Source organism: Phalaenopsis equestris, unplaced genomic scaffold (assembly GCF_001263595.1).
Source record: "Phalaenopsis equestris unplaced genomic scaffold, ASM126359v1 Scaffold000725, whole genome shotgun sequence".
Taxonomy (NCBI): domain Eukaryota; kingdom Viridiplantae; phylum Streptophyta; class Magnoliopsida; order Asparagales; family Orchidaceae; genus Phalaenopsis; species Phalaenopsis equestris.
Genome location: NW_018165165.1, coordinates 316,660 through 337,432, shown reverse-complemented (window position 1 = coordinate 337,432; position 20,773 = coordinate 316,660). Strand labels below are relative to the sequence as shown.

The window sequence follows — 20,773 nt, the reverse complement described above, 5'->3', positions numbered from 1 at the left end:
GCTCCCCAGGGCTTGGAGCGGCGGCGCCGGTTCCCTCCGGCTCAACGACGGAATGAGCGATGGGGGGCGATACCACAGTCTCCACCGCAGGCGGCCTGCGTGAGGCCTGACAAACGATCGGCTCGGTATAACATACTCCCGTTTTTCTCATCCTTCCTCTCCGCTCCTACCAGAAACTATTGAGGAAGCTAAGCCTGTTCGTGACATTTTCCCTCTTGGCTCATCCCGAATTTACTAAATCCGTCGATTCACAGGTTTTATAGTAAATACCGGATTTATCGCGAATTACGGGAGGTCAGGATTTACGGAGGCATTTTTTGCTGTTTGGCAGAATTTTGCTTAAATCCTGCATACATTCTGCTTAAAACCGGCTACCAAGCAGACCCCAGCGCCGTCAAGGTGCATGCTTCTGCCACCCTGCCTATGGAAGACATGGAAATAGAAAGGGTAGAAGGAGCGATAGAAGAGGAAAGGGAAGTGGGCTGCAAGGGCGGACTTGAGGACGCGGAAGACACCGATGGAGAGGTAGATGATGACGAAGACGAGGAAGATTTCACGGTGCAATTCGAAGGGGACCCACTCAGCTTTGTCCAGGAGGGAGACCAAGGAGGCACCGAGCTCTACCAACATCTCGAGCGGCTCGAGTGCGAAATCCGAGCCGAAAGGAAGCGCAAGGCCTCGCAACAGTGGTTACAAATTATCTCTACATTCTACAATAATGGCTTATAAATCTAGTCAATTCAAGTTTTTGATGATTGTGTGCATTCTTGCAGTGACGGGCTAGGAAAGAAACCTAAGAAAGATGAGGTTCTGGGTGTTACCATGGAAGAAATTGAGGAGATGATGAACTTTGGATTTCGTAAAAAAGCAAGAGCTGTATGTTATATTTGCATTTCAACCATATTTGATTTTCTATATAAAGGGTGCTTTATTTTGATAATTTATGAATGAAGAATGATTTTGATTTAGTTATTGCTTTTATAAATTCTTTCATTTTTGTGGTGCATTTGCTACTCTCATTTCGATTATATCTATTCTTCTAAATGATGCAAGTCATCTTGATCTAGTAGTTGAAAGCTTTATCTTTACCAAGAGGTCTTGGGTTCAAGACTTTGCATATGTGGGGTACATGTGTTTGCATGTGTGGGGGAAAAAATATTTTCTTTTAAATGTGGTTGAACTTGATATTATTTAATGACTCATTGTATCATATCTTGGATTCAATGTGTTTGTGCAATTGTAGAACCTTGCAAGTTAAAGTCATGGGGATGATCTTCCCTTGTGTTGATTTATGGCTTTATAGTGCTGGAAGATGACTGAATATAGTTGTTCTTTTACTAGTATGACGTAGTATCTCTAATGAAGGAAACCTGTGAATTGAAAGTTACTCAAATGACCTGATATGTTGATCAAGATTGAAGGTGAAAATTAGTACCTTATAAGCGTTTGGTTGGGTAACTAAGTTGGAATTTTTTTTTTTAATCTGTGGAAATTGTGTTTAGCAAACCATAGCCTTCAAACTATTTTTGTCTGAATTTCTTTGGAATTGGATACTAGAAATTCTCTCGCCTTCTATGCTATTTGCATTGTACTTATGTAGAAATAAAGCCTAACATAGTTATTGCAATTCTATAAATAAGTTAACATTATTAATTATAATAATATGTGCACTATTTAAGGTATGTATATAATTCCACATTGTAAATTTCTATACTATATCTTACATGTATATGTATTTAACACAATAAGCATTAGCGATGAATTTTGATTTTAAATCATTAAAATCTATGTTTAATAATTTTGAAAATAATTTGATAATGTATGTTTTTTTTGACACATTGGATGTCATTAATAATCAAATAATGTAATATAAGATATTAGATTATTGTAAATGTGTATCTATTTACATGCTAACTACATCTTTTGAATAAGAATATTCTTAGATTTACCTAAAGTTATCATATGCTTTATGTTAGGGCAAGTTTGCTATATCAAACTAATTTCAAAATTGGGTAGGAATATTATCTTTGCTGAAAACAGCGGCAACATAACAAGAATATTATTATTATTATTATTAATTATAGATTAAAAGTTTACAATATTATTATTATTATTAATTATAGATTAAAAGTTTAATGCAATTATCATCCCAACTCATTTCAAGGAGAAATGCGATCTACTTCCGAAACTAAGATCCAAACACTTATAAATACTTTTACTAAAAAAATTGGCTCTTAACACCCAAACAACTGAAGTTGAAGTATTTCGTTGATAGACTCCAATATAACACCTTTGAATTTCTTGTTTGCCATTATTAGGAATGGAATTATAGGTGTTAATGAGTCCTCGAATTACGGCTTAATTGAGCCAAGCTCGTCTAAGGCTCGTCTTGCCTTATCTCTAGTGAGGCGTACACAATTAGGTCAAGAGTTTTCCTATAATTAAAATAACCCTACTAACGTTCCTTACTTGCATATGTAATACACTATTAAGGATGTAATTGAAATTGTTGCTATCAACATAGTCATTATTTTAAAATCTAATAGATATTCTTATTAATTAATATTGATAAAATAAGAAGAACATGATTGAAATTTAAGATGGAAAATAATAAGAGAATATGGACACACACACACACATACACATACACACACACACATATATAACACACACATATATATGGACTATCTCTATTTTATGTCTATAATTATTGAATTTTCTAGCCTAACTATTAATTATGCTATGCTACGTATATTGATATGCTCATTTTCCTTTGGTATCGACAATTATCTTATGTTGTTGTGGGTTAGGCCAAGAAAAGAGGGCGGAAGAAAGGATCTCGAAATAAACTCACGCCAGAACTTAGCAATAAAATTGGTGATGCTACCCTCCACTATGCATCTGGAAATTATGCTGAGGTGAGGCCTTTTATTTATCATTTCTTAATTATTTTAATTGAAATGTAGCTTGTTTTGAAAATTGTAGTTACAATGCTATGTTTCTACTTTGTTCATGTTTGGAAGCCGGAAAAAATGTCTTTTAGTTTGTTTTGAAGGAACTATCATTGCTCGTAAAAAAAGACTTCTTTGTGAGCACATTACTTTTTTGAACTTCAAATTTTTAATGATTGCTTTTTAAGGTATATTATTGCCCTTAATGTCAGTTGCTAGAGCTTTAGGTTAGGTGTTTTTTATGGTTATCTCATATCTTTACATTATTTTACTTGATGATATGTACTCCAAAATAACTTGCATTTGTTTTATACATTATTAGGTGGTTTGGTTATGCAAAAAAGCTTGAAGATATAACTATGGGGTATGTGGGTAGATTGCTATGAAAGTTTGACTAAGGAGAAGAGATGTACTTAATGTAACATGAATATAGATTTTTTGCTTTATTTTTTCAAAAATAATGAACCGGTATCATCTTTTTTTGTTTGACCATTCAACCAATTTTGTTCATATATGTTCAATTTTTCACATGTCACCTTCAAGGAATCAAATTGAACAAAAGATAAATTGAATCAAACCTATTTTCATATCTATTTAGACCAATTTTCATGTAAGGACGTTTTTTTTTTTTTTTTTTTTTTTTTTTTATTAAGGACGTATTTAATTTTTTTTTTTTTTTGATTTATGAATTAGTTTGGAATATAATAATAATAATAATATTTCTGAAAACTTTTAACTTCCATTCCATAAATTGAAAATAAAAATTACAGAAGGTTGAACCTTCCATAGTCATAAAGACTACTCCCAACTACCTATGTGAAACCAAATTTATTTTGACGAGAGGAGTGAGCTCAACTATTGAATTTGATATAAATACATATCAAACAAAAAGTGAAAGAGATGAAATACAACGGAAGTAGAAATGGAAGAAGCTTGGTTGCTTTAAGAATTTGGAGCAATCTTTTGAGTAGTTTATTAGGAAATAGAGTATGAAGGCCCTAACATCAAAATGTGAAAGTCGCATAATTCATTCGACACATTCAATGCAAAGCATCTTCCCCCCTACACTAAACACCTAATTCCAAACCTGGGATCACACTTTGAAGCAGCATGCAACGAGGAATCTAATACCACAATAATAACTCACCACTTGCTGAACTTTTAAATCCTCCTCTCCAATTCCAAAATGCTAAAATCATTAAGGTTATTGTTTAATCTAACTTGTATTGAGCAAACTTGAGTGTGAATTTTTTTTCCTTGCATTCTCTCTAAGGTTTAGAGAATATTGGAATCTTTTTCAATAAATTATTTCGCAATTGGATCCCTATTTTTTTAACTGAAAGAATGTTCATAACCATGCATCAGTTACCTTTTGCATCATAAGGGGTGTGACTAGCCTCCACTGACGAGGGAAAAATGCCATCAAATCTATCCATCCTTCACTTTTTTTCATTTAAAAAATTTTTTTTTATCCCTCCTTGGTTGATCAAGAAGCTTAGTCATCACATCGTTTCTCGTAGATGGCATAATGATAGCTACTAGTGCTCAGTTTTGGGGATGGCTTTGTCACACCCCAGGTCCAAAAAACGATACATCCCGACAACTCAGGGCATAATGAAATGAATTGAATCTATTTTTAATTCTCAAAACAAGACTTACATACAAATAAAAAGGGAAATGTAAATTTTATTCATAATGAGTAGTCCACTGATACAACTGAAATGAAAATAGGAAACTAGCTGAATCAAAACTGAAAGACTAACATGGAAAAACTGATAAGTACCGCCGTTGCCTTCTCTGCTAGCTCTAAACGCTATTGTGTCGCAAAGGTTCAGTCACAAGGTTGATGTTTTTGGGCAAAATCGAGAGAGAGGGAGGAGGGGATCGAGAGGCAAGAGAGAGCCAGGGCTTCGACAATGTTGCAATGCCTGGATCGAGAGGCGAGAGAGAGCCAGGGCTTCGACAATGTTGCAATGCCTCGACCCATTCTTATTTAGAACAGAAAGGCGGCAGGAGGCCGAGGAACAAAAGGAAAGTTGCAATTCGGGAAGGCAATGACCAAGAAGGAAAGGAAATAAGTCACATGATAGCGGGTTTAAAAGGAAACAAATTTCGGTTGTTACAGGCTTGCGACAAGGAGAAGCATATACATCTTCACTGATTTTGTGAGGCACCTTGTGAAGATCATTTATAGAAGTTGAGCAGTAGTTGAATTGTTTGGAGAAATTAGAGTCCGATAGTGGAATTCATTGGCAAGTATCAAGTAAAAAGTATTGTTCTCATTATCTATCACTAACTCATCAATATCATACTTGTAGGATTAGTTGGTGCAAGGAGGCATTTCTAGCGTTCACCTCCAACCCTCAATATCTCCCTCACCACAATTATCTTTATCTTAGTTTCTTTGTTTTAAATCAAGTCGTATGACTAACCATTAAAAAATAGGATGACCACATATTTTACAATGAAGAAGAAGGAAGATAGATTCTCAAAATTGACTTTTTGAGAGTAGACAAAATTCTTTTATACAAGCTATATTTTCTTTTCAGAATTTATAGTTTCATTCGTCTTCACCAGAACTCTAGTTACTGAGAGTTTGTATAGAGAGGTGGTGGGTGCATTCAATTTAAGAGGTCAACCAAATATTGAAGCTTGTAAAAATAATGTGCTCTAGTTCTTGAAATGCAAAAAAGATTCTTTGAAATGCAATCTTTATTGAGGTAACAATTGATTCTTCTTTTGAAGTACAACATGATGTTCGCTTAAAAAGCTATAACAAATAGCCAGTGATATGATCAAATCTATGAGAAAAAACTAGAGCGTAGTCTTTTTTTGTTTCAATGTAATAAATCTTTGTCTAGAATCCAAAAAACTTGTGTTTTAGAATCCCATGAAAACAAATCTTTCAAGGACTACTTTGGTCGTGGCTTCTTAGAAATCCTGCATATTCTAAATGCAGTATACATTAATTACATTGCATTTTTGATTTCTTGGATTTGTTAATGTCGTTTGCTTTGTTGTACAATAAATTCATGAAATCAATTTTTTTTGTGTTTGGGTAAATGAAAAATGAAATGCCCTGCTTCCGTTTTTGTCTAGGGCATGATAGGGATAGTGGCCAAGGATGGCACCAACAATAACAATTGAATGTTAATGTTGATCTGAAGATAGTGGTGTTAGATCTTGGAGGGATCTTATTCAGGATCACGGTTAGGGCATAAGGATGCATGGTGCGGGGTTGCTAAGTTGGGGTCATGGGCATGGGGTTGCTAATGGTGGTTCAGGTTTATGGATTCAGGGGTGTGGGACTTCAAATCTTGGCATGAGTTTGTTAGGTAGAGGTTCGTTGATGTAGGGTTGATTTTGTTGATGCAGAGTTACGGTTGCTTGTGGGGTTTGAGGTCATGGATCCGGGGACAATATAGATTGTTGGGTCGTCAGGGAGTGTCTGTTGGTAGAGGTTGAATGTTATGGATTTGGGGATGATGTAGGCCGTGGCTAATGCATTTGAACATCACATGATATGAGCAACTTGAAAGTTCCTCAAAAAATTTTGGTGCAGCGTACGCTTGTTTTACTTCATTCTAAAAAAGAAAAAAATACTAAACCATATATATTATTTTTACTTTATACCCATAATACATCGAACCAAATATCCCTTAAAGTAACATTTCATCACCTTCATAAAATGCCATCATTGCAACCAATTACTAATGAGACAAAATGTAGAGGGAAAGATCGAGACGCAATTTATTAACACTAAAGAAGCGGACATTTTTACTTTGGAATATTGATGATAATTTTTGAGCTATGTGGTTGTTGACCTCAATTTTTCGTGAGGTCTAGTATTTCTCGTAGGAATTAGGATCTATTTACAAAGTTTGAACTGCCAGCCATCAGATTCAAGCATGAATCGGTAGCTGCACCGAACCTCCTAGGAAACCCAAAAAGAGGCATATCAAGAGTTCAAAATGGTGTGAACAAAAAGTGATCCAAACTTTGATAATTGAGGAGGTGGAGGAGAAGTTGTAAGGCCCATAATCGATACTTTGATGCTGCCGCCCAAGATTGTTGGTGTTAGGGGAGATGAAAGGCTATACTGAACTCAAATGACATGGAAATAGTCACATATTAAGAAAGGAGCCACCAATGGAAGCTAGAGGAGTGCTAAGTACTCATCTTGAAGTAACACCGTCGAAGAATCTCGAGCCCTAGATGTAGGAAGAGAATCCACCATCATGATTGTGCATTACAATATTGAAAAATATTAGGGATAGGGATAGTTTTGTTTTTTATTAAGGTTTTAGTTTTTAATTATATGTGTTTCATGTGCAAACTTTGATGAATTTAATGAATAACTCTTGTAGCATTTGTTTTGGTTTCCTAGATTTGTTATTATTAGGATCTAGTTGCTTGATATTCTTAGGGTTCAACGTCAATGGTCCAAAGATTTATTGTTTGGTATATATTTCTTATATTTTCTTTCTATTATTTAATGATTTTCACTATTTTGATGTGTATCCAATGTTAGGTTGGTATTACACGTTTTTTTTTTGTTTTTCACACGTATTCATTAATTTTTTTTTTTCAATTTGTGTACTTCAATGCAATTATTTCCTGCAATTTTTGTCTCTTACATAGTCTTTTATAAGCACTTTCTCTGCTAGAGAGTGCAAATCAAGGAAAAATCAAAATGTACCACATGTAGTGATGGTCAAGCTGCAAATCAAGGAAAATCAAAATGTACCACATGTAGTGATGGTCAAGCCTATTTTAAGCTCAAAAGCTTAATTCTATAAGTGCTGGCAAAACACTTATATTTTTGAATTAATAAACTTTTATCCATTTAATATGAAGCTATACCCAAGTTTTTCGTGTGCATTAATAGTCTAACCCTCATATGTGAACACTTCTCATCAATCATTACTCTTTCATCCAAATGAAGGCTTTTGGCATTATTAAGTAGCGTTATGCTCAACCGATAGAGCTGTTGTTGGAGTCACTTGCTCTTGAAGCTTACTTAAAAGTTGTAGAATCTGATCGTAACCTAATTATTTTTATTTTCTAATGGATAGATTGGAATTTGGAACAAAATTTTAATATGGAACTGAAATTAAAACTAGAAGTATATTGAATATGAAAACTTAAAGCAATTAAGAATTTAATTCTAAATTTTTTATTGGTTCACTTCTCTTTATGATTTTGCTACTAGGTAAATTGTATTATTGCATTCTTTAAGCGTTCATTCTACAATTTTACTGCATTGTGTATTGAGCATAAACAATATTATGGATTATAAATAAATTTTGTTATATGTGACGAAAGACAAGCTCATTTTTATGTTTTAAAAAATTTCATGACCATTTGTGATTTAGCCTGTCAGTCTTTTAAATACTTATCATCTGCATTGTATTTTGGTCTTTACATACTAGAGCCATGAAGTAAATTACATTGGTAATGAAAAAGGACTCAAGGATGTAATGTGCTAAACATTAGTTTTGTCCTCTAATGATGCCTCATAATTGTTGAGCTAATGTGCTTTTAAGCCAATAGTATTTGTTGTTCTTATTTTTATAGGTGGAGTTTATGCCAACTAGCTTGTGCTTTAGTTTTTACTAATTACCACCCTTCTACTAGAAGTAGCTATGATGGTGCATAGACAATATGGAATGGATGCCTTAAAAGCGATTCCATGTGTTTTGCACTAGAATGCACTGTTAGCCTGATGCAGGCACTTGGATTAGCACCCAAAATCGGGCACAGAATAGCACCTTGGAGAGGGGCGCTTCGAAATAGAGGGGCTGAAGCCCTGCGAGACCGCGCGAAGCTGAGCGGGGACCTGAGGCTTCGCGAAGGCAGGAGAACCCGTGACAGGGAGGGAAATTACTAATTCTCGCGATCCAGCTAGGGTAGTCACACCAAATTTTTTCTGGTAAGTGTTTTGGATTCGTCTTGGCTTCCCACCTATCCCTTTTGTGTAGAAGTTTCCTTTGAGCCTATAAATTATTGTCCTAGGTGTGCAGGGAGTCAGCTCTTGGTGTGTTTAGTTTTCGATATCCTGTATGGAGTCTCTTTCCCCTTTGTGAGTTGTATCCAAGGAGGTAGTGGTACTTTGGCTGTATCCTCTCGAAGGTGGTGATTATATTCTCTCTTTTACTTTCCCCAAACCTTCTACTCCCCACTATTTAGCCTGCCAAAATCTCCTACTATCACCCCCCCCGACACCCAACCATTTCCTCTTCCTGCAGATTATTACTGCTATCCCACCTACCTCGACACCCAACCATTCCCTCTTCCTGCAGATTATTACTGCTATCCCACCTACCTAACTCTTCTCAAGGTCAGCCTACTTTCATCATCCCTCCTAATCAGTCCTATACCTCTAGCGACCTCCACCACTGAATGGGTATATTTAGGAGTATTGTTTGTGTCATTTATGTCTTGTGCTGTTATTTGCTGTTTGAGTCATATTGTAATCCTAATTTAATATTAATGAAAGCTTGTTTTTGTGTTTTCACTGTTTTCCTTACTAGTTCCAGTATCGTTTGGTATCAAAGCTAGTCAATCCCTTCGTCTCATCCTAGGGTTTCCGAACCACCGCCCCTACCTAATTCACCTCCATAAAAATTTTTCTTCTGATTCCCAACCCAACCATGCCACCATGGAGAGACACACCAGATTTGACCCAGGCAGAGAGTCAACGAGAAATCCGTCGCCTACAACGGAGACTAGCAGAGCTGGATGACGGAAACCAAGAAGTTGTTATCTTTGTCCTTGATTGAGGGAGTTAAAGAGAAGATAGGGACGAGGAGATGAATTTGTTCCACATGGAAGATCACAGTGACGAGGATTATCGAATATGTGTTTTTGGTATCCACTATCAAAGGAGACTGAGAGAAGAGGCTCCTTATGGAGGTCAGCAGGGCTTTGGTATCATGATAGACCTTTTAGAAATTGAACGGGATATGGATCCCGATGAATTTATCGACTGACTGCAATCCGTTGAATGGATTTTCGAATATAAAATTCTATCAGAAGACAAACTGGTCAAGCTAGCTGCCATTAAGTTGAAAAAGAGCGCTTCGTTATGGTGGGAAAATGTGCTGAAACAGAGGAAAAGAGAAGGCAGTGAAAAGATCACTAAGTGGGAGAAGCTGAAGGCATTGCAGAAAAAGTACTTCCCACCCCACTATCGTCAGGATATGGTTTTGAAGATCTACAACTTGCAGTAGAGGGTCTTTCAGTAGAAGAGCTCACAGTCTAGTTTGACCACCTGTCGCTAAAATCCAAGCTGGCAGAGCCAGAGGAGCACACAATCATCAAATATCTCGGGGGTCTAAAACCCACCATCAACAATGTGATACAGTTATAACCATACTGGACGCTAGGGGATGTTCAGGCATTAGCCTTGAAGGTGGAAAGACAACAAAAGCTGAATCGGCAACAATCATCTTTCAAGCAGCAATCTTTAGGTAGGCTATCGCCTACAATTACCACGATCAACAGGGATATCTTAGGAGAGGCAAGCTCAGATTGGGGAATGACACTACGGATCAAAGTGAGAAGAAACAGGAAAAGGGCAACTCCAACACGGTGCCGACCAGTAAGTGCTACCGATGCCGCAGCTACGACCTCATTACCTCCAACGTCCCCACAAGCAGGTTTGTCACACTCACAGATCAAGGCACCGTAGAAGGAATTAGCAATGAAGAGAAAGCCGAGGAACAGGGTGAGGAGTATCAGTTTCCCCCAGATGAAGGACAGCCGCTCGTGATTCAACGTATCATACAAACCTAGGACGAATTAGCAATGAAGAGAAAGCCGAGGAACTGGGTGAGGAGTATCAGTTTCCCCCAGAGGAAGGACAACCGCTCGTGATTCAACGTATCATACAAACCTAGGACATGAGGGATTCACAGTGGCTTCGCCATAACATATTCTACACTCGCTGCACAGTGAACGGAATGGTATGCAGTTTCATCATCGACGGCGGAAGCAACAAGAACGTGATGTCGACATAAATGGTAAAGAAATTAGGACTCGCAACTCAAAGACATTCCCAACCATATTCACCAACGTGGCTGAAGAAGGGGTCAGTATCGACCGAAGATGCTTGGTAGACTTTTTGAGCGGAGGCTAGTTGCAAAACCAGGTGTGCTGTGACGTGGTCTCTATGGATGTCTGTTATCTTTTATTGGGATGTGCTTGGCAATATGACCAGAGGACTCAACAAGACGGATATAAAAACATGCTTTCTTTCACCAAGGACGAGAAGTGCATCACCTTCCTCTCTTTAACAGAGTCCGAGGTCACAAGTTCCCTTTTACGCAAAACAACGACAGTAGAATCAGTTTTAGTAATGACACTAGACGAGAGGACCGAGACACCCGCCCCCGATACCGGACAAATACAACCGAGATCATGTCAGGACTACGTACCAACAACACTACCGCCGTGCTAGAAGGGTCAGATTGCTCTCACTGCATGTTCGTTTGAACCGATCATGGGGTACTTTTGGAAGGTTCATCAGTATAGGCATGATCTACAACCCTAAGAGGACAGATCAATTGGGATATATACTCGCAAAATGGGGATGACCCTCAACTATCTCGGGCGACAGTGCAGCTGCCAGTGGGATCCAGGGTGGCTGACAGCGAAACCGAAGCTTTGATCAATGAAGTCGAAGCTCTCCCCAACCCCAGGAGACTGACACAGACGCTTGAATTAGTGCCTGAAATTGGGTGCAGAACAGCACCCCAGAGGGGGGCACTTAGCAACAGCGGAGCCAAAGCCTCGCGAAACCGTTCGATGCAAAGCAGGGACCCGCGACTTTGTGAAGTCGGGAGAACCTGCAACAGGTAGGGAAATCGCGAATTCTCGTGATCCGGCTAGGCTATTTGCACCGAATTTTTTCTGGAAAGTGATTTATGGATTCTTCTTGGCTTCCTACTTATCCTTTTTGTGTGGAAGTTTCCTTTGAGCCTAAAAATTACTTCTTAGGTATGTAGGGAGTCAATTATTGGTGTATTTAGTTTCAGATCTCCTGTGTGGACTCTTTTTCCCCTTTATCGGCTGTATCCGAGGAGGTGGTGGTGCTTCGGTTGTATCCCTCCAAAGTGGTGATTATATCCTCCCTTTTACCTTCCCCAAACATTCTTCTCCCCACGCTTCAACCACCCAACTCTCCCCTCCACTCTTCAGCCGCCAAACTCTCCCACCGTCACCCTAATACCCAACAATTCCCCCTTCCTCAGATTATTACTGCTATCCCGCCTACCTAACTCCTCTCAAGCTCCTCCCAACCACCCTACTACCGCTGTTGACCACCGACATCCCATTCCCACTTACTATTCCTATAGTTCCGCACATTCCCTTCGCCACCACCTGCCTTCTATGGCTGCTATGGCTGCCTTCATCCCTCCTTATCATTCCTATCCCTTTAGCCTACCTCCACCACCCAACGGTTACATTTAGGAGTGCTGTTTGTGTCATTTATTTATCCCTCCTTATCATTCCTATCTCTTTAGCCTACCTCCACCACCCAATGAGATACAGTTAGAAGTGTTTGCTCGTGTCATTTTATGTTTGTCTTGTGTTGTTATTTTTCATTTGAGTCATGTTGTAATCCTATTTTAATATTAATGAAAGCTTTTTTTTTGTGTTTTCACTATTTTTCTTACTAGTTCCAGTATCATAGCCTTTTTGACCTTCTAGAGATATTCTACGACTTTTACTCTTACAAAAGACATTATTTCTTCCTTGGGGAAATGCTGCAATATTGTCTATATGATTTAATCATTAAAAAAAAATCCAATTTTGATATACTCAATATCTCTAGGACCATCAGCCAAATCGAACAATTAATAAGTTGAACTTGACCAATTTAAATATTTTTAGCCCTATTTTAACTGTTTATTTTTCATTAGCTATTTGTATTTTTTAAATTAGTTATAAATATGATAAGGATAATGATAATTTTATCTTCAAATAAAGTTTAATTCCTTTTATATAGTCTTTTTGTATATATTTTGATGATGTTTTGGATCATTTAAATTTTTCTGAATTCAATGTAGAATTTTTTTACTTCCTATGTTTTTGGCTTCTTAATTTTCTTGTTGTTGACTATTCAACAACCTAATGCTTTTTAAAGATTTGGCTTTAATAGCATGAGAATTCACTGGTTAGTATTATTCTCTTTTGTTTGCTACCTATTTTCTATCAATGTTTATTATTTTACAGCATATTTGCATCATGTAGAGAACAATGCATGCAACTTTCAACAAGAATGTGAATGCTGATTGATAAAGAATAGCTAGGATATGGCTAATGATGATTCAAAATGTTGATGATTACTTTTGTTCTTAAATGGGGTTAAATCCCAAAATAAGCTTCTGATTATTCTTATGTGGCCAATTTAGTGTTAGACTATCATGTTTTACCAATTTAGTTTCTTGAGTATATAAAAGTGGTCCAAAATGGTCTCTAGGGACTAAATTGAAATCAATTTTGTATAGTTGATGAATCAAATTGGGTTTAATTTTCTATCACAATTTCTAGAGCATTTTAGATCGATATTATATGGTTGAGGGACTAAATTGGAGAATGTCATACTTTGGGACTACATTTATCTCATGATGACTAGCTGTGATATTATTTTAGAATTTAATTTTTTTAATATATATTGATAACTCTTTATCTTTTTGCGTTGTTATTTTTTGGATCATTCTTTTTTTTTTTGTCTTGCTTTGTTGAGTGATATATAAAGTTTAACTACCAAGCAATGAAATTATTCCCCTTCGAAGGGATGGTCAGATAATGCTCATCTCATACCATTCCTTCTTCTTGTTTCAGGCTATAGCCATATTAGAAGCAGCTGTTCAACTTGCACCTAATTTACCTGATCCATACCACCTACTTGGTCTTATATACGATGCTATGAATGATAGAAAAAAAGCTCTAAATTTTCACATGATTGCTGCACATTTATCACCAAAAGATGTATCTCTTTGGAAGAAGCTTTTTACTTGGTCTATGTAAGCATATGTTCTTATTTTGTGCACTCACAGCTCATGGGCATAATATTTTGACCTTTATGTTGAGATTTGAGTTAAAAATATTAAAATCAATGAATATTTGCATTTCACTTCTAAATGCCAATTAAATGTCTGCAACCTCTGAACTATTGCATGGTACTATTCACCTATAATTAACTTTTGTACTGGCATTCTTTAATGAATTTCAGCATGTCCAATTCCTCTATTATTATTTATTGTGTAAGTGGTTGTGATCACATGTTAAAGATGCATTATAAAATAAATTGTGCAATCTGCGCATGTATTGATTTATATTGAAGACCTGCTTCTGAGTTTATGTATTCATTTACTGAAGCTTGGGAATTTCTGATATGCCAATATTTTGGATACAATGCATTGGGATGGTTGATTTTCATCTACATGCGTGCGCTTGGGTGAAGAAAGTGAGGCCACCTATTTCCTTCTTAATCTTCTATGCAAAGTTGACTTGTGCTTTATGAAAATCAATTCATAAATTGTAGGCAACAAATTACCAGAGGGCTTGATGCAATATTGTATGCACTTATCTTTTCAAGTGAATGTCATGGTGTAATGCTTTTCTTGCATCATGAGTTAAGCTGGCTTGGATTAGGCATTTATATTTTCATTGGATAATAAAAAAATACAAATAAAATTGTAAACTTATTTAGTTATCCTGTCATGCCCCTGATGAATTTCATGACATTGAATCTTTCATATGCCTAATTACTTTAGTTTCCAAGTTACTTAATGGAAAAAATGAAAATTCAATAAGATTGGCAAAAAATTTTAGACTTTATGTTAAAACAAATGCGATTGGTATAGTAATGGATAATTGAATGAATTTAGGTAAATAGATTAGTGATATAGTAATTACTTCCTAAATGGGTATTGGTGAGATATTATAAATGTGGTTTAGTTATTATGCTCTTCAAGTTGGATTATAAGATAATTTAACAAATCAATTTTCAATATGAAGGATATTTATTGAAGGAGATTGAATTGAATCTATAAAGTTCTTGTAGGATGTGCTATGAGAGAATTCATGGTAGGTGTAGAGTAACCGATATAAGTAATATAGGTGAAGGTATACTTGATTTTACTGTAGAATATGATCTTGCAATTGTGAATACATGCTTGAAGAAATGATAAAATGCCTGATTACTTGTGAAAGCTAAGCCATCAATTCCCAAATGGTTTTCTTTTTTATTTAAGAGGAAAGTCTTTTTTTTTTCAAAGATTATATGGTGATTCCAAAATAAAATGAGACCATATGACTCGAGAGTAGTGGTTATAGATGAATATCTTAATAATATAAAAAATAATAAAAAAAATAATTTTTCTTATTAAAATGTTGTTATTTTAGATGAATATCTTAATAATATAGAAAAAATAATCAAAATAATTATTTTTCTTATTAGAAAATATGATCTTAATTTATTAGAATTAAATGAAAATCTGACACTAAATAGGATGCAATGGAGAAAAAGGATTCATGTAGTCGACCCCACTTAGCGGGATAAAGGTTTTGCTGTTGTCGTATTAAAAATTATGATATTTAAACGATAAAAATTGCTAATTTTTTAAGATTGGTTGTTAATAGAGTTAAGTTGAATTTTTTTTATGAAACCAACACTGATGCGGGATAAGATGGCTAGTTTCATTAAAATATTGCTATAAATGTTTTAGGAGAGACTGAAAAATATATCAGATTAATAAGGAGATTTAGTGATGGATTAAGAATATATAAAAGGTTAACAAGAAAGATTGCTATAAAGTTTTAGGAGAGACTGAAAAATATATCATATTAGTAAGGAGATTTAGTGATGGATTAAGAATATATAAATGTTAATAAGAAAAACAATGCACTCTAAATTGTGACAAAAGTTAAATACTCTTAAAGTTTATAATAGTTATATGAATGCTAAAAATCTTACAATGACTAGTAATTAAATCAAAAGTTATAACTCTTGATGATGATTTACACAATAATCTTGCCATCAACAGAGGAAAAAGAAAATATATAAAATAGCTACGGCTAGAAATAAGAGATCTTGAGACTCAATTTAAATGCAATGGAAGTGAAGATATCATTTTAATTAAGGATGAATAAATTAAGAAAAGAGTGAAATGTTACTTTGATAAATTATTAAATGTGAGTTTAAAGGAAGTAATTATTTTGTGTGATCTTAATAAACAGAATAATGAAGTATATTATATATTGATACAAGAATGTGAAGCGAAGTAATTTATGAAGATGAATGAAGATATAGCCTTAGGTTCATGAGAGCTAACTATTAAGATTTAGAGTTTTATTGGGGATATTGTGATTATTTGTATAGTAAATCTTTCAATGATTTTTGAAGATTAGAAGCCAACAAATGGATGGAGAAGAATCATTTTGGTACTAAGATTTACAATAAAGAATATGTTAGAACTTTTTTTTAACTATACATGGATCAAGCTTACAAGATATATAATGAAGCTATAAGAGAGAGAGAGAGAGAGAGAGACTAGTGGATATATTATAAAAATTCTATGCGAATTTTAGTGAATCAATTTGATTATATGCTAGGTAGATTTACCATGGAAGCAATTTTTGTGTTTGAATGATTAAAGTAATCATACAAAGGGTAGAGAATTGATCTTTAATATTTGTATTGATTTTGAGAACTCATAATCAAATATCATGAGAATTTTGATTTGCATTAAGAAAGAAATGTTTGTGTCAAAAGTCAGCTTAAGTTATTAAAGATACACTTGATGGAGTATTGATGGATATTAATAGTAATTTTAGAGTTATTAAAGAGTTTTCATTCATGGTAGAATTGCATCAAAGATCAGCATTGAGTCCATATCTTTTTTTGTTTGTAATAAAAACACTTATGAAAGATGTATGAAGTATGGTGCCTTGGTGTATGTCTTTTGTATATAACATAATTTTAATTAATGTGATATTTTTTGAAATAAGTTGAAAGTTAATCAAGTAAATTTTTATTGGATAAGGGGCTTAAAATTAAGAAAATATAGTTTTAAGTGTTTGATATGAAACTTTCAGTTTATATAATATTCAGAATTATCAAGGATTTTTTTTTTTTAAATAATACTTTGATGTGATAGATTTTGGGCTTGTTTGACATCACTTTTGTTATTTGTTTTTGAAAACATGTTTGATTAGTATAATTTTTCATGTTTTTATTTTTTTCTTAAAAATTAAATTACATTGTTTTTAAAAACTCTCAAAACAACCTTTTTTTGAATATTTTTAAAAATATGAACCATAATCAAACATGTTTTAATTCTAATAAAAAACACAAACTCAACCAAAAAAAAAAAAAATCAAAAAACGAAAAACAAAAGATAAAAGTGGTCTCAAATTATCCCTTAAATACTTTGAATTTATTATACAGACAAATATGCATTAATGTACTTTGTTTTTGTATGTATGTAATTGATATTTTCTATAAAGTTATTAATAGTATAAGTTTGCAGATATAGATGAGTTAAGAAGTCAGAAGTGCATGCAATGAGTTGCGTTTGAATCTTCTTGGACTCAGTTCTTTTAATATCACATGTATTTATTTTTTGCTGCCCCCATAGAGGATTTTTATTGATTTTATGGTTTTTGGGGGCGGTGAAGGTGAGGGTTAAACTTTGATGATTTATGTCTAAAGATATTTGTATGCTTCACAAAAGGTTATTATATGGTTGTGTTCTCTTGGAGTTTTAGATAGTTTGGGTTTTGTTGAATTTCTTAAGGACTCATATAATCAAAATGCAGGTTATGTATTGTCCTGACGTTCTTACTATTTATTCTTTTTTTTTTGTTCTTGCAATAAACAGTATGATGAATTTGGCTTGAAGCTCAAATTTTGCTTGAAAACTGGGTTTATTTTTAGCACATATTAAATTCAAGTAGTTGATTAATGCGCTCAAATTAGATAGATCGAAATTCAATTAAGCTGAGCCTGGATCATATTGATCTTGATTGATCATAACAAAAATGTATATGCAAGTATGCATGACTGCATTTACATATTTTTATTTCGATTTATGAGTACATACATCTATCTGTTCATATATATGAATCTATATATGAATGAGTGTATATATCTAAATTAGATTAAGAATGCCTTTCAAGATAGGAAATTAGTTGAGATGAGATCTATTTTTGGCTTGAATTAAGATTGGGCTGGGCCGGACCATGACCTCACTTTGTTCGGCTTGAGATTGGTCAAATGATTTTGAGCCAAAGTTTGAGTTAGGGTTGGATTAGCTCGTGATCACATTGTTATCCACCTGAAGAACTTGCTGTGTTGAAAGGCTTATTGTTGCTTACATAATGTGAGGTTTTTAATTGTTATATATTTTGGTATTTCCTTAAATACAACATACTGATTAAATTTTAGATAAATTATAAGCATACATTTTTTGTTTGATTCTTTTTTTATATGTTAGTCGTTCGTTTCCTTTTCTGTATGGCTATTAGTTTGCTGTTATCTTGCTTTAATTTCATATTTTATACGACAGTGAGGAGAAAAATTTTGGTCAAGTTAGATATTGCCTTTCAAAGGCAATAGCTGCAGACCCAAAGGATGTTGGTCTTAGATTTGATCGTGCTTTTCTTTATTTCGAGCTTGGGGAGTTTCAGAAAGCGGCAGACTCATTTGATCAGATTATAGGTCTTTATCCTGCCAATACTGAAGCACGAAAGATGGCATCTAAGGTAATAATTATTTTTTGATAACATGCATTATATCTTCTTGATACTAATTTTAAAGTAAAAGTTCTTTGCATTTTGAAAGTCAATTTATTTGCACATTTATCGGTATTGTAATTTGATCAATGTTCATATTAAGGTTTCTTTAAATAGGCATGATTCTTGAGGCTCTAAAGACAATAAAGTTTTTTAGAGTGGAAATAAAATAAATATTATTAAGGCTGTGGATAATCATACTGAAGTTTAAAGTTCTGTAAAGATGATCTCAAACAAAGTAATGATTTAGAATTGTAGTTCAAGCAACATTTTTCTGGTTTCCCAGGGTAGATATTACAGTTTCTTGTTCAGCTTGTTAACAGTTGAGAGATAGTCTAGAAAAGATTTAATAAAATTGATTAAGAAGAATACAAGAACTCTTAAGAAACTTGATCACCATTGATTCCAGTTGGCTTCAAGGCTGTCAACCCCTTTTAGCATGGGTTTGATACCTTTAACTTTAGTTCCTTTCTAGCTGGGAGGTTATGTGATGCCTGGACAACAAATTTTACTTTTTACCCACCTTGAAAAACCTCAAATTTTGTTGCTGTAGCCACTGGTCAAGAATCATAACCTCATGCCTCCCTGTCGAGATATATCAAAATCTTACCTCTATCTCTCTACGGCTGAAACTAGGAAGAAGGGCCACTGGCTGCTTGCAAGATGAATAGGAAATACTCTCATGAGTCTGCTTTTGAGAGTTGTAAACAACTAGAGGAATAAAACTGCCATGGACTCTCCTTTGTTCCTTGCTCGTAGCGAACTGTAGTTCTGCTATCTTCAAATCATGAATTCAAAGAGTCTAAAGAAAATTAGACATGCTCTTGTTCCCTTGTTTCCTGCTGCCTCTGGTTGCCGTGACTTGGTCTCAATGCCTGCCAGAGGTGTTCAAGCTCTAGCTGCTAGCTTATAGAAGCCTCCTTTTGTTGGATTTCTATTACAGTTGTTCTCTAACGACCTTCGGAGAGAGCATTCTGAGTTTGGTGACCGACTATGATGGAGTTTGAGACTCTATTATGACATTCTTTCCACTCCATTTCTTCATGATGTTTGTTTCTAACTCTTATTCAACAAAATTGAGGAAAACTTGTAGTCTCAAAACTACAAAATAAATTTATTATATATCTTATGAAAAAATCAACACTGCCGATGTCGGTCCCAAGCCCGGATGCGAAAAGTGGAGGGTTGCGTTAAGTAGTCGACAACCAGCTTAAAACTTGTCGAAAAAAATTCATGATATGAATCCTTTTGATCATCGTGTAAGTGCTAGAGCGTCTCCTGGAAGCGACGCGCTGTATAGCCTGAATACAGTGAAAAGTGTGCAAGGGCCGCTACACCGGCGCCTGGGTGTAGTGTTAACTAAGCAAGGGTTCCAATATTACGGGTGAATACGGGTAAAGAAGTTAGTCCATGAAACTAATGCTAAGCAAGGGTTCCCATATTACGGGTGAATACGGGTGTCGGTCAACTTTTTTTCGATTGATTAGATTTATTTGAAAAATATGATATATGAAAATAATTTTTGAGATTTAATTTAAATATAAAAGATATATAGTTTGAGTTTTAAAAGTAGTATGTTTTAATTTTTGAAAAATGAGATCAAATGGATCTCATTAGTCTGATAGTTTGCATAATCGTGCCTGATACCGCGAATACTACACCCTCCCGAGAGATAAGTGTAGACCTCAGCGATAGACCCAATCCTGCAAACTAAGAGATTTGTGACATCCGTTTGGTCTGCGAACCTTTTATATATGACCGACAAATTCCCCTATTTAATACAAAGATTAAATAGGGCTTATTTTACCTGGGTTCCAAGTTCCCTATAGAGGCAAGCCCCTATAGTTAATTACATCCCAAATGACGGGAGTCACTTGAGAAAACTCTCGATAATGATCAATGGTTCTAGTCTTCAAGAATTCAAAGTTTAGGTTTTCAAGGTAGGACGTGGAAAAAGGCAAATGAGAGTGGCTCAAATAGGAACAGTTATTTCAGGAGTCAAAATAAAACAAAAG

General features: G+C 34.9%; 1 protein-coding gene across 1 annotated transcript in view; it reads left to right on the top strand.

The window, feature by feature from the left end:
- Nucleotides 1-6: 6 nt before the first annotated feature.
- The window catches only part of LOC110030482 (general transcription factor 3C polypeptide 3), a gene marked incomplete in the record, with an annotated part of 67,975 nt that continues 47,208 nt past the window's right edge, over nucleotides 7-20,773 (top strand). Inside the window, 6 exon segments of the mRNA XM_020733210.1 lie at nucleotides 7-125; nucleotides 255-689; nucleotides 774-876; nucleotides 2,811-2,918; nucleotides 13,803-13,984; nucleotides 18,533-18,728. Of these exon segments, the coding sequence (XP_020588869.1) occupies nucleotides 424-689; nucleotides 774-876; nucleotides 2,811-2,918; nucleotides 13,803-13,984; nucleotides 18,533-18,728 (855 nt within the window).